Source organism: Beta vulgaris, chromosome 8 (assembly GCF_026745355.1).
Source record: "Beta vulgaris subsp. vulgaris cultivar EL10 chromosome 8, EL10.2, whole genome shotgun sequence".
NCBI classification, from domain to species: Eukaryota; Viridiplantae; Streptophyta; class Magnoliopsida; order Caryophyllales; family Amaranthaceae; genus Beta; species Beta vulgaris.
In genome coordinates this window covers 8,227,675-8,241,498 of record NC_079209.1, presented here as the reverse complement: position 1 = coordinate 8,241,498, position 13,824 = coordinate 8,227,675, and the positions used below count along the sequence as shown (strand labels likewise).

Sequence of the window (13,824 nt, the reverse complement as noted above, 5' to 3'; positions counted from 1 at the left end):
TGTCGATCTTAATGCTTTTAGTAATATGATTCGTTTACAAAATCCATTGCAAAATTAAAATGACCCGACAAGGAGTCAACCGAAGTTGAACTGACGTTCAATAGCAAAAGGACCCGATGCTTCACAATGATCGAGTTAAGGTCATTAGTGATTCAACCCGAGTACACTTGACTCTACCCAAGCATACATGAAATCCAAATACGACTTGCGCAAACCCGGTTAAAAATTATCCATAAGCAATCATACCCGATAATGGATCGGCATGTAAATGGAACGTTCAGACCTGTTCGGCACCCGACAATCCCATGATTCAAATGTGATCGACCCAGTTGAACAAAAACCTGACCAATCACGACCTGGGACATTGACTGACAGAATCCTGACCTGTTCGGGTCTGACCTGGTTCGCTTTGGGTATACCTAGAACCTGTTTGAGAACCTGTTTTGACACCACTAATTTTACTTATAAGTTTAAAACATGAGAACGTATTGTGTCGGACTCGTCCGACCATAATCTTTGGTCGGACGACTTTCAGGTGGTTCCAATTTTTTTTCAGTTAGTCTTAATTTTTTTTCAGGTAGTCTTAATTTTTTTTCAGGTAGTCTTCATTTTTTTTTCAGGTAGTCTTCATTTTTTTTCAGTTAGTCTTTTTTTTTCCAGTTGGTTTTTGTACTTCAGTTAGACTTACTTTGGATTTCAGTTGGTCTTTATTCTTTTTCAGGTAGTCTTCATTCTTTTTCAGGTAGTCTTCATTTTTTTTCAGTTAGTCTTCTTTTTTTTTTCAGTTGGTTTTTGTATTTCAGTTAGACTTACTTTGGGTTTCAGTTGGTCTTTATTCTTTTTCAGGTAGTCTTCATTTTTTTTCAGGTAGTCTTCATTCTTTTTCAGGTAGTCTTCATTTTTTTTCAGGTAGTCCAACTGAAAAAAAAACAAAGTCCAACTGAAACAAAACAAAGTCCAACTGAAAGAAACACAAAGTCCAACGGAAAGAAACACAAAGTCCAACTGAAAGAAAACAAAGTCCAACTGAAAGAAAACAAAGTCCAACTGAAAAACAAAACACTAACCCCTGCTTTCACGAGAAAGGATCCAACCTAACATCTCCCATAATCAAAAGAACCTTCATTTCTGCGAATCGCATTCCACTTCACTAACTTCAACATCAAATTCAACGGGAGAAGAAAGAACCTCAAAGCGGCGGAGACTGATTTGACATCATCAAACTCTTCTGAGTTACACTCAACTATACTCTCATCTTTCCCTTACCTTCACAAACGCTTTGAACTGTATCCATTTGACGATTATTTTGTTGCTGCTTTAATTTCAACTTCTATTATTCGTTCTGCTCTTGATTGTCCTCTTAACTACGCACGCTCTTATCTAGCTAATCTCCTTCCTTTATGCGTATCTCGTGTTGTTTATATTGACTCGATCTGATGTTGTTATAGTTGATGATATGTTCACTCTTTACAACTTTAATCTTCAAGATGATAAAGTATTGGATGCACCTTCACAAAGCATTCGTAGATGCAGTTGATTCCGTCGGTCTTCTTGTATCCTCTTATCGCTTTTAAAAAAAAGTTTAGAGTTTTGGGCTCAGCCCGTCTGACAGTAAGTATTGGTCAGATGGTCTGACCCAATACTTTCACTTAAAACATATACCTTGTGTCATAGGATTTAAGGAATGTAGTTTTTCGCAAATAGTTCTAGTGGATGAAGTTAGTTTGTTAGACCATCAAAATCTAGAATAAGAAGTATTAATCATCACTATTTCTATTCAGATAGAAGCACATAAGTAGACATATTAAAATGCTTTTTTTTTTTTTATTAAAATGCTTTTTAATCAGCTTAAACTTAGGTCTTTTATATCACATTTTTCAAGATACTAAATCACTTAATTTGAAATATCACCAGTAAGAATATTATAGAAAGAAGCAAGACTCGTCAATAAAAATTTATATATACTTATATAGTAGACTTCTACTGAGTCAATAATATATGTAATATTAAATAGCACATAATTGCTTTATAACTACTGGTATAATTAAATACTTTGATCCAATACATTATACATAAAGTAAGCTTTCACAGTTTCATCTAATCTAAAAGTCAAAATTCATCATTATTTCTGATCAATGGCTAATCTCATTAACATGGTAGATCAGAATGACCATGAAAATAATGATCCATATAGGACTGGTTATCACTTTCAGCCACCTCAAAATTGGATGAATGGTATGCTCATTTTTATAGCTAATAAATCATGTCTTTCTTAACTCTTTAATGTGTCACTTTCTTCAATTATCTAACTTCTTGTGTATAATTGTCATTGCTTCCGCTGATATGGTGGGATTGGTGCTGAATTACTTTTTGCAGATCCAAATGGTTAGTTTCTAATTACCAACTAGATCTTTTTTTTCTTTTTCAAGTATTGTGCATATTAATATATTATGTTGCTGTATAAGATTGATTAAGGTCATGTACTATACATGAAGTACAGGTTTGGGAGATGAAAGATTTAGGTAATACTCCATATAATAGGGATATATAGTCATATAACTATGAGTTCAATTTTTGGTTTTGTTAAAGACGAAAGATTTTTCAAAGGCTACCAAACAAATTGAAGGATTTTTTTTTTATAATCACCACCTTATGTTTTATTTATTTTGAGAATAACTACATTATAATTTTTTTTTGTATTTTTCCGCCTTATTAACTTTACTAACTTATTAAATTTCACTACTACTTAACACTTTTTGTCCAGATTCCGTTTCCTCCCTTTACTTCCTCTCTATCCCTCCTCGATATGTCTGGGTAATATTTGAAATTTCATTTTAGATATGAAGTCAATATATGAATTTACCCTCTCCTAATTGTAGATTTAGTTGAAAGAATTTTGACAATTGAGAGAGATTGGCAAGGTTTCAGGAGTGGTAATCCTAGAAACATGCATGTAGATATAACTATATAAGGTGGAAGTGAGGGAAATAATTATAAATAGGTGAGGCCACGTTGGATGGAAAAATAGACGATTAAACATTAAGTAGTGGTGAAATTCAAGAAGTTAGTAAAGTCAAAGTCGTAAAAAAATAATAATATATAAGGTGGTTATTATAAAAAAAATCTGAAATTAAATTTAAAATATTGTCTCTTCATTTGGTTGACCCTTAATGCATGTTGACATATTAAAAAATGCATTATTTAAACTAAATAATCGTGGTTCAATTCTTTAAAAAAGTTGATGGGAAAAAATAGGAAAAATTGACATGAATAATCCGAACTTACTAGTCTTCTCAAAATAATCTCAACTTTGGATTATTTTAGAATAATCCCAACTTTAGGGGACACCTTCTCAAAATAATCCGAACTATTAATTTTCTATGTATCTTAGACCTATAACGTATTAGTATAGGCAAGAAAAGTGATAGTTTGGTTTATTTTGAGAAGATCCCCTCAAAAGTTAGGATTATTATTATTATTTTGAAAAGATTGGTGAAAGTTGGGATGATTCATGTCAATTTTTTCTAAAAAATAATAATCTATCAAATATTTAACTACTAATCTATACCAATATATCAAAAGACATTTCATAAATCTCTATTACATAAGTGAAGGGGGGAGGCATGGTGTCCTCATTTGAAATACAATTATATCCTTAAGAAAAAGACAATATTAGGAAAGAAAGAAGATATAAGCTATTTCCATATTAAACAAGCTAAGATTAAAACAAATAATTACCTAATTAAGACACAAGTAAAAAAAAAAAGAATTTGATTGAAAACCTTTACACAAAAAAGTTTCAAGATCATTGATAAAATGAGAATCTTGAATTCAAAAATGGTTACCAAATATTGATAATAATAACATTACATTTTTACCGTGTATTATTTTATAGAATATCAAACTTATGCAACTCATAAAATATTGCTTATTGCCTACTATTTACAATTTCTATCATATAAGGAATGGTAAGGTAGTGATAATAGTTATAAAACATTAGCACTCTACCCTTTAAACATATTACGTTCACTATAATTTTGTTTTAAAAAACACAATAGTTCAAAATCTACGGTTTTACATGTAAAAACATGTCAATTCAAAAATGACATTTTTTATTCCACGCACATTATGTTGCGTTAAAATTATGATTAAGCATAAGTAAATGATTACGCGTGCCCAAAATAAATGCTAAAATCTATGCACGCAAGCATCGCGTGCCAAAAATGCTAGTAAGTAACTATGCCACGGCCCCCGGGTCGCTTTCCTTACGGTGTTTAACTCCATGTAATCAACCTACAATAAAAAAATAGAAAATAAATTGTACAAGATTCCACCCCGTGATTACAAACATATTTACTAAAATTTTAACTGCTAAATCAAGTGGTATTTAACTTTTCATTTTAAAGAAAAATATACATTAATGAAAAATATAATTATCCAAAGATAATTCATGGATCAAAGAATAGTCGGCATAACCATATTTCTTTCATCCATGAATAAGTATCATCATTATTAATTTATTATCATCCTTCTTCCACTTAATTAACAATGTTGTCTAGAAAATCTTAGGAACCCAACAACTAGATCGTGGATAAGTACTGATATCTGTCGTGATATAGCATGAATCCAACTAATTTCATCAAGGGAAGAAATAAATCCAAATATCCAATAATGGAACAAAGAAACGAAAAGGTTGAAGATTTATCAAAAACAATAACAAAAACTAGTAATATTAAAGAAAAAAAGGCTTATCATCCACCTAAAGGCTGGTGACGGTCCCAAAATCAATGAACAAATTAGAGTTATCAAGAGGAAAAAGAGAGAGAAGGGAGGGAAAGTCTTTTTCTTTTCCTTTAGTTATAATAGTATTATAAAAGAGTCATGAAGTGAATGCTGATAAACCATATTGAACTCTTGTTTTTGGTAATGGTACCTAAGTGGGTGCTAATGAATTGTTTACATCATTTCTATTTTTTGATTAATGTGAAATAAAAGAGAAATTAAAATTGAAAACTCTTACAAATTCAACATGTTTAATTTTTTTTCCTAATATAATATATGAACATTCTTTTATCTTTTTATAGAAAATAGTTTTTAGGCTCGGGCTATGTCCTGGGTAATAATAATTTTCTTATTGCCAAAAAAATATAATTTTCATTCATTAATATTTTTATTATAATACCAAATATTACTACTTAAGTTAGTGAATAAAACTTTAGTATATAAGCTTGAGGTCCTGAGATCAAATCTTATAATATGCATTTTTTAATTTTTTTTTATTATATATATGTTTACATGAAGCAAACATTTTAAGGAATAGCGTCATGTGGCGCCTTTTAATATATTAGTATATATATATATTTAAATTATTCTTAATTGTAAAAGTATATAGCTTTACTCAATAGAATTATGTTTATTTATCTGAAATCACTTGCTTTCTCTTTTGTAATAGGACCCTTGATTTACAAAGGAGTATATCACTTATTTTACCAATATAATCCCTTGGAACCTGTTTGGAAGCATGGATTAGATTGGGGACATTCTACGTCAACTGACCTTATCAATTGGACCTCTCAACCAATTGCCCTTTCACCAACAGACTCTTATGACATTAAGGGATGTTGGTCTGGTTCTGCTACTATACTTCCTGGTGAAAAACCTGCCATCCTATACACAGGAATTAACACTCACAATCACCAAGTTCAAAATCTAGCCTTCCCCAAAGATTTATCTGACCCTTATCTTAGGGAGTGGGTTAAGGTATCCCAAAATCCTGTTATGGTTGCAACACCCTCTAACAACAACATTGATCCTTTCAATTTTCGAGACCCGTCTACTGCTTGGCAATTACCTGATGGTAAATGGAGAACCTTAATTGGTACTCAACAAGGTGAACATGGATCAGTAGCTCTTTTCACTAGCAAGGACTTCATCACTTGGACTGACACAGAATGTCCTTTTTATGCACTCGAAAATACCGGGGCATGGGAGTGCCCTGATTTTTTCCCTGTGTATGCTGGCAAGTCATTGGGTCTTGATACATCTGTTATTAATAAGGATGTTAAACATGTCCTTAAGATAAGCTTCATAAGAACTAAATTTGACATTTACACTATTGGAAGATATGATACTGATAAAGACATTTACATAACTGAGGGATCTATGGACAGTCATCAGGGTTTAAGGCTTGATTATGGTAAATTTTATGCATCGAAATCGTTCTTTGATAGTAAGACTGATCGCAGAATACTATTTGCGTGGGCTGATGAATCTTCAATCGAAGCTAATAACTTTGAAAAAGGATGGGCTGGACTTCAGGTACTTAATCACAGTGCAAACCTTTTGTTTGCTTGTCTCTTTATACTTCAATTTATTTTTCTTACAGTTCTTGCCTAAAAATGATTGATGAATCTGAATATATTCCATATATGATTTTAAGGGAATTCCAAGAACAATAGTATGTGATACTTTTGGCAAACAACTAGTTCAATGGCCAGTTACAGAAGTTGAAACGCTACGAAAAGATCAAGTGAAATTGGATTCTCAAGTGATTGGATCAGGATCACTCATTGAAATAACTGGAGTCACAGCCTCTCAGGTTAATTCACATTCACCTATAATGCTTATGCTGCTCAATAATGGTGCATTTCTGCATACTATAATTCTATATTTCTATGCAACTACATATGATGCATATTCTAATATAGTGTTTCTCATGTCTATGCAACATGCTCCATCTTTACCCTTTAGTTATTACCTATGATACGCCAAACTGTTACTCATAAATCTTATTATTACTCACTCTCTTCCAAAGTCCATTCCAATAGGTTGCTTAGCTTACAAGAGTGTCTCTCTTCGAGAAGTTCATCGCTAAAAGTCCTCCAAAACATGTTAAAAACTCTCAACTTGTATTTAACAATAGGATTTGATTAGCATTAAATACATGCTTAGCACAGTCTTGCAACTATTTAGAAACAGACATAGTAGTCCTTATCAAATTCTGAGTCGTTAATGTATCTTTTTTGTTGAAGGCGGATGTGGAAATTTCATTCAAAATACCAGATTTAAACCACATTGAAGAATTCGACCCAACATGGACCAACCCACAGATATTGTGCAGCCACAAGGGCGCAACTGAAAAGGGAATACTCGGGCCATTCGGACTTCTAACACTGGCTTCCACAGGCTTAGAAGAATACACTGCAGTCTTCTTCAGAATATTCAAGGCTCCAAACAAATATATGGTTCTCATGTGCAGTGACCAAAGCAGGTTAGTTGCGCATCATCTTAAGGCTAAGTTCTCTGATCTCTCACACAGATGATAAACCTAGTGCGACTTGAATCTTTCTGGTTTGATTTAAATTACTAAAATGTTTGAGCTCTTGTATTCCTTCCCTACAATGTGCAGGTCTTCTCTTAACCCAACTACTGATAAAATAAGTTACGGGACTTTCGTGGATGTGGATCCTGTAAATGATGAACTATCTATAAGGATTTTAGTGAGTGATAAGGAACTTATAGAATCCATCTATTACATAAATTTCAACATGTTTGCATATGTAAACCTAAAACATTTTTATCTTCTTTTCCTTATGACAGATTGATCATTCTATAATCGAGAGCTTTGGTGCAGATGGGAAAAGTTGCATCACTGCTAGAGTTTATCCTACACTGGCAATTAATGACAATGCAAAGTTATATGCCTTTAACTATGGAGCAGAAGATGTTAAGATCACTAAACTTAGTGCTTGGAGCATGAAATCAGCTCAAATTAATCTTCCAACAGGCGTTTAGGTGTTTTTTCATCATGGATTATTATGCACATATACATTGTTTGGATTTTAATTATCATTGGTTCACAATTCAATGGACTATTTTCCTTTTCTTTAAAGCGTGAGCTTCTATCGATTATTAGTTATAACTCAGAATTTCAGAATCATTATTGTTGGTTTATTTGACATCTCTTTTCCATTTGAACAATAAGGATCATGATGCCATGATGTATCCAAAACTCGCTCTGTTCCTCCCTAAGTTTATATTACTTCTATAAGAGTAAATTTATATTGCACATGTGTAGGTGTTTGAAGTACAGAGATGTGGCTCATGCCCCTATATATATATACTTCAAAGATTTTTACATACCCTCATTTGCTCCTATAATTTACTTTACATTTTTTTTAAGTGGCATCAACCGATTTTCCCTGCCCCTATATGTAATGTTGACAAGTAATGTGTTACGAGTTGAGACCCATGCATTCATTCATGACGTCCAAGGAGTTCTATCTACTTACCATATGACAATGTTGTACGTCTCTAATCTAGGAAAATCAAGAAATGGCCATATCATGCTATCTTACAGCCTTGAAGCAGCCTTCAAGAAGAATCCCGGTAGAAGATTTAAATTCGCCAACGCGAAAACAGAGGAAAGCTCTAGCAAATGAAACAGAGTCCGAGCGAGAAAGTGGATGAACAAATGATGGAAATATCTATGGAAGATTTGGAGTATAGGGCTGACGATACACTAAGACCCAAACCTGATGGAGAGACAAAGCAGGAAATGCTAGCTGAAGATCCTACAAGGACGATCGCTGTCGGGATTGACATGGACCCAAAGATTAGAGTCAACCAAGTGACTCTCCTTCGAGAAAAACGCTGATGTCTTTCGCGTTCTCGGCGGATGAGATGCTGGAATAAACCCAGCCATGATGGTACATCATTTGAACGTCGACAGTGCAGTTCGTCCTGTCAAACAAAAAAAGCGAAATTTTTTTGTTGAGAAAAACAAGGCTATCAAAGAACAAGTAGATAAATTGTTGACCGCTGATTTCATTGATCCATGTGATACCCAGAGTGGCTGGCCAATGTAGTCATGGTGAAAAAGGCTAACAGTCAGTGGAGAATGTGCGTGGATTTTACAAATCTGAATAGAGCTTGCCCAAAAGACTGCTGACCTCTCTCGAGAATAGATCGGTTGGTGGATTCCACTAGCGGTCATGCACTATTGAATTTTATGGATGCATTCTCAAGGTATCATCAGATCAGCCTATTGGAGACTAACAGGAAAAAAACAGCATTTATCACGGAATGTGGGGTGTATAATTATAAGGCAATGTCGTTTGGGCTCCGCAATGCAGGAGTAACATATCAAAAGCTGGTTGACAAAGTGTCCGCCGATCAGTGGGGGGGGGGGACATAAAGATGTATGTGGAGGACTCCATCGTCAAAAGCAAAACTGACAGGGAACATTTGAGTGACCTCGGAGAAACTTTCAATAGTTTGAGAAGATACAAGATGAAGCTCAACCTAAGGGAACGTGTCTTAGGAGTAAGAGCCGGGAAATTTTTAGGTTTTATGGTAAGTTAAGAGGAGCATTGATGCGAACCCCGATAAGGTTCGTGCAATCATGGATTTGCCTGAACCAAAGAATGTGAAGGACATCCAAAGGCTGTCAAGGAGGATGGCAGCTCTAACTCGATTCAGCTCAAAGTCAGAGGACAAAACCATGCCTTTCTTCGCGCTGCTATAGGGAAATAAGAAGTTTGAATGGGGTGAGGAACAAAGCAAAACCTTCTTGGCAGTCAAGGAGCATTTGAAAAGCCAACCTACCATTACAAGACCCGATATGAGAGATACGTTGCATTTGTACATCTCGACCTCTCCTAAAACGGTAGCGACCGTCTTGTTGGTGGGAAAAGAAAAACAGCAACAATCCTATATATTTCATCAGCCATATCCTTAACAGTCCAGAGTGCCGATAAGAGCTGGTGGAGAAGATGGCTTTGGTAGTAATTATTGCCGACAGAAAACTCATACCTTATTTTGACTTTCATCCCATCCATGTTCTGACAAACCAGCCGCTAGAAAAAGCTTTGCAGAAAATGGATAACTAAGGCCGTTTACTGAAGTGGGCCGTTGAGTTATCATGATATAATATACAATACAGGCCTAGGACTGCCATCAAAGTGCAGGCCTTGACATATTTCATTGTATAAGCCTTATATAAGGAGGAAGAGATAAAAGAAAAAGAAACATGGTTACTAGAAGTTGACGGTTCCTCCATTGTTAGCGGATCCGGGGCCGGGATTGCAATGACGAGTTTAGAGGGGAATACCTACGAGTACGCTATCAAATTTACCTTTCCAACATCGAATAATAAGGCTGAGTACGAAGCAGCTATTGCCGGCCTTAGAATGTGCTTGGCGACAGGAGCAAAAAATGTGTCTTTGAAATCAAATTTGCAGTTGGTAAACCGTCGTCTCAAAGGAGAATTTGAAACTAGAGAGGCCAACATGTAGAACTACGTAGAAAACCAAAGAAATGATTGCCCAGTTGGATCAGTTTGAAATACAAGCAATTCGAAGGGCTGAGAATATGAAAGAGGATGCATTATCTAAGCTAGCGAGCTCTGACTCATTCAGTATTGAAAGAACCGTCACAGTAGATATCTTGAGGGAAAAGAATATCATAGAAAAGATTGTGATCGTTAACAGTGTCAATCAGCAAGGAGAATAGTTCACTGAGTCGGTAGCATACAAACTAATAGGGTCACTTCCTGGAGACCAAGCGTTCGCTAAAAATCTGAAACGGCGGGCAAGTTGGTACATCATATATCAAGATGAATTGTACAAGAAATCCTTTAGTTTGCCACTAATGAAGTGTGCAAACAGTTGGGGAGTCCGCCAAGATAATAGAAGAGATCCATGAAGGCATTTGTGGTAATAATATAGGTGGAAAAGTTTTGGCACTGAAGGCATTAAGAGCGGGTTTTTAGTGACCAAACATGTTGCCAGACGCTCAAAATTATGCATGTGAAGAAGTTTGATAAATGCCAAAGGTTTGCTCCCGTAATCAATTGGCCTGCTAATGACTTGCAATCCATCTTGTGTCTGATACTGTTCGCCCAATGGGAATGAATATCTTGGGACCGTTCACGATAGCAACAGGGGGTAGAAAGTTTTTGATAGTGGGGATTGATTATTTTACGAAATGGATAGAAGTAGAGCCAAGAACAAAGATCAATGCAAGCCAGATCAAGAATTTTATTTGGCAGAACATCATGACGAGATTTGGAATTCCGATGACAATTGTTTTTTTTTTTTTACCATGACGTCCAATTTGACTATCTTATACAAGTATTCTTGAAGGACTTTAGAGTAAAATTTGCCTACTCAACAGTCTGCCATCCTCAGAGCAACGAGAAAGCAGAGACTGCTAATAAACAGATATTGAATGCCTTAAAGAAAAAGGTGGATGAGTTCAAGGGAGGTTGGGCCGAGATGGTACCGGTTGTATTATGGGAAAACATGGCTACTAAAAAAGAAGCAACATGAGAAAGTCCGCTTAAGCTAGCTTTCGGTGCAGAAGCAGTGTTATCGGTAGGGGTGGGTTCGCCTCTTATCGGATCAAGCACTAAGACCTTGAGAAAAATGATTAGGCACCCACGGAAAACCTCAACTTCCTACCAGAAGTAAGGCTCATGGCGGAATTCAAGGCGACTGCTTACAAGAATAGAATAAGCAAGGCTTATAATGTTGGTGACCTAGTCCTACGCAAAACAGCGTCCACGGGCAAGGCGCACACCGAAGGACAGTTGACTGCTAATTGGGAGGGTCCATACATCATAGCCAAGAAGCTTGCTCCCGACTCTTTCATTTTGAAGGGAATGGACGACAAGGAGCTAAATTTTTTTTGGAATGCTGGCGTCTTAAGGAAGTATTATGTTTGATTTGTCGGATGTAATAGGCCAAGAGCCGCCTTTATTATATAAATAATATAAACTTCTGCCAGCGTTCCATCAATTATTTTGTATTTCCATATATGCAAGGAAACGTACCAACAAAGCCGTATGACAGGCAAAGTACGTTAACGACCATATAATAGGCCTAGTACAAAAACAAAAGCCATATGACAGGCAAATTACGTTAACGGACGTATAATAAGCCTAACACAAAATAAAAGCCATATAACATGCTAAGTGCATTAACGGTCATATGACAATCCTAACGCAAAACAAAAGCCATATGATAGGAAAAGTATGTTAACGATCGTATAATAGGCATAGTACAAAAACAAAAGCCATATGACAGGCAAAGTACGTTAAGGACCATATAACAGGCTTAGTACAAAATAAAAGCCATATAACAGGCTAAGTGCATCAACGACCATACAACAAACCTAACATATGTCAAAGACATACGACAGGCAAAGTATATCCATGGTTATATAACAGATCTATTGCAAACGAAAGGATAAAACAGGCCGAAAGCATGACTTAAGGAATCACAAAAACTTTATTGCTAAATGTTAACTACTGGCTTGGCGGCCAACTACAACAACAAAATTAGAAGGCAACCAACAAAGGGCATCAGAGTAATAAAGTACTTGTAATTTAAAATATGATGATAACAATTGTTTACAAACGCCAACATGAGCCGAATTAACGTGAAGAAAAATAGTCAAAAGATTACAAGCTATAAGCTATAAGAAGAGCAGGAAGAGCTGATAGATGGCCACCAAAAACTTCAAGAGGGAGGGGCGTCCTGATCCACTTGCCCAAGGGTAGACCGGGGATCGGTGTCCGCAATGGTGTCCTCGTCGGCAAAAAGCGGATCTCCTTCAAAGGTGGTGAGATGCTGGCCTTCGGCATGAGCATCCTCAATGACTTTCCAGTCAAACTGAGGATCAGACTTCCAAACGCATCTCATGGCAGCAACCCACCCACCGTCATATCTCTTCTGTAAGGCCTTCAACATGAGCATCCTCAATGACTTTCCAGTCAAACTGAGGATGAGACTTGCACACGCATCTCATGGCAGCAACCCACCCACCATCGTATCTCTTGTGTAGGGCCGAAACAAACTCATTTGAATCCTTGAATTAAGCAATTGCTTTAGCGGCACCCTAAGCCTCAACCTCGACCCTAGCTTCCACCACATAAATTTCTTTCGTAGTGTCCAAAGATTTGATCAACGACTCTAGCAGAGCTGCTCGCATCCTTAAAGTTACTACCTCATCTTCTAGGGGCTTCTGGGCTGCAGTCTTTGCCGCCAGGTCCTCCTTCGCCTTCTTTAATATCTCCTGGCAGACCTCTAGGGGACTGGTTATAGCCGTCCGTCAGCTTCTAGTACTCAATCAGTTCTAAGGCAACATTGTTGGCCTGCAAAAAGAAAAGGTGGACATAAAAAAATAGAGAGAAAAGAGGACAAGGATGGAAGCGTGCCACAAGCTAGTGGTGAGCCAGCCTAGCAACAGAAGTCATCAAATACCCTACCGGCCTATCCAGTGGCAATTGCATGGCTTTCAGAATCCGGTAAGCAAGGATGCCACCGTTCTCTGGGACATCAGCATACAATGACTCGTCCTCTCTAACATCCCAGTCAGGCAGGTAAACCTTCACAGGAACGATAGGTCGGCAACCGAAGGGCGCCGGCATAGCCTCACTCAGCATGATCTATTTCTTCTCGATCCATTCATGGAAGCATGCCAGGAGAAAGACCGGATAAAAAGCTCGGTGGCACATGACCATCTCCGCCAGCTTTTGGCGGATGGAAGAACACAAGCCCGAAAGCCAGCTACCAATTGATGGCTGATTAACAGGGCTGACATCCGCAACCTGCTCTTGACAACCATCAGGAGAGGCGTTGACGTCCAGATCCTCAACCCGGACAAACTTCTTTGAAAGGGAAGAAGTATTAGCAGGATCTTCAACTGTTGGCCTCTTGTTAGCAGCGATATCAGCCGCAACTTGCTCCAGCCCTCTTCTCCTTGTTCCTCCTCCCCTCATAACGGGGAAATGCGAAACAAGAGCTCAGGATTCCGTGGTAG

At 36.7% G+C, this 13,824-nt stretch overlaps 1 protein-coding gene across 1 annotated transcript; it reads left to right on the top strand.

Annotated features, from left to right (window-relative positions):
- Positions 1-268: 268 nt before the first annotated feature.
- LOC104901012 (fructan 6-exohydrolase) lies at positions 269-7,891 on the top strand. The gene is made up of 9 exons (XM_019251166.3): positions 269-413; positions 809-938; positions 2,174-2,235; positions 2,377-2,385; positions 5,453-6,318; positions 6,440-6,598; positions 7,032-7,270; positions 7,409-7,499; positions 7,600-7,891. The coding sequence occupies exons 1-9, from the start codon at positions 269-271 to the stop codon at positions 7,792-7,794; spliced, it is 1,896 nt and encodes a 631-aa protein (XP_019106711.2). The 3' UTR covers positions 7,795-7,891.
- The last annotated feature ends 5,933 nt before the right edge of the window (positions 7,892-13,824 follow it).

What these genes read in the sequence shown, in the direction of transcription:
- LOC104901012 (XM_019251166.3), top strand. Translation starts at nt 269, where the DNA reads ATGGAACGTTCAGACCTGTTCGGCACCCGACAATCCCATGATTCAAAT. An exon ending in CTGAAAAAAAAACAAAGTCC is followed by an intron (nt 939 to 2,173) that starts AACTGAAACAAA and finishes TCAGAATGACCA; the next exon opens with TGAAAATAATGATCCATATA. An exon ending in CTGGAGTCACAGCCTCTCAG is followed by an intron (nt 6,599 to 7,031) that starts GTTAATTCACAT and finishes TTTTTGTTGAAG; the next exon opens with GCGGATGTGGAAATTTCATT.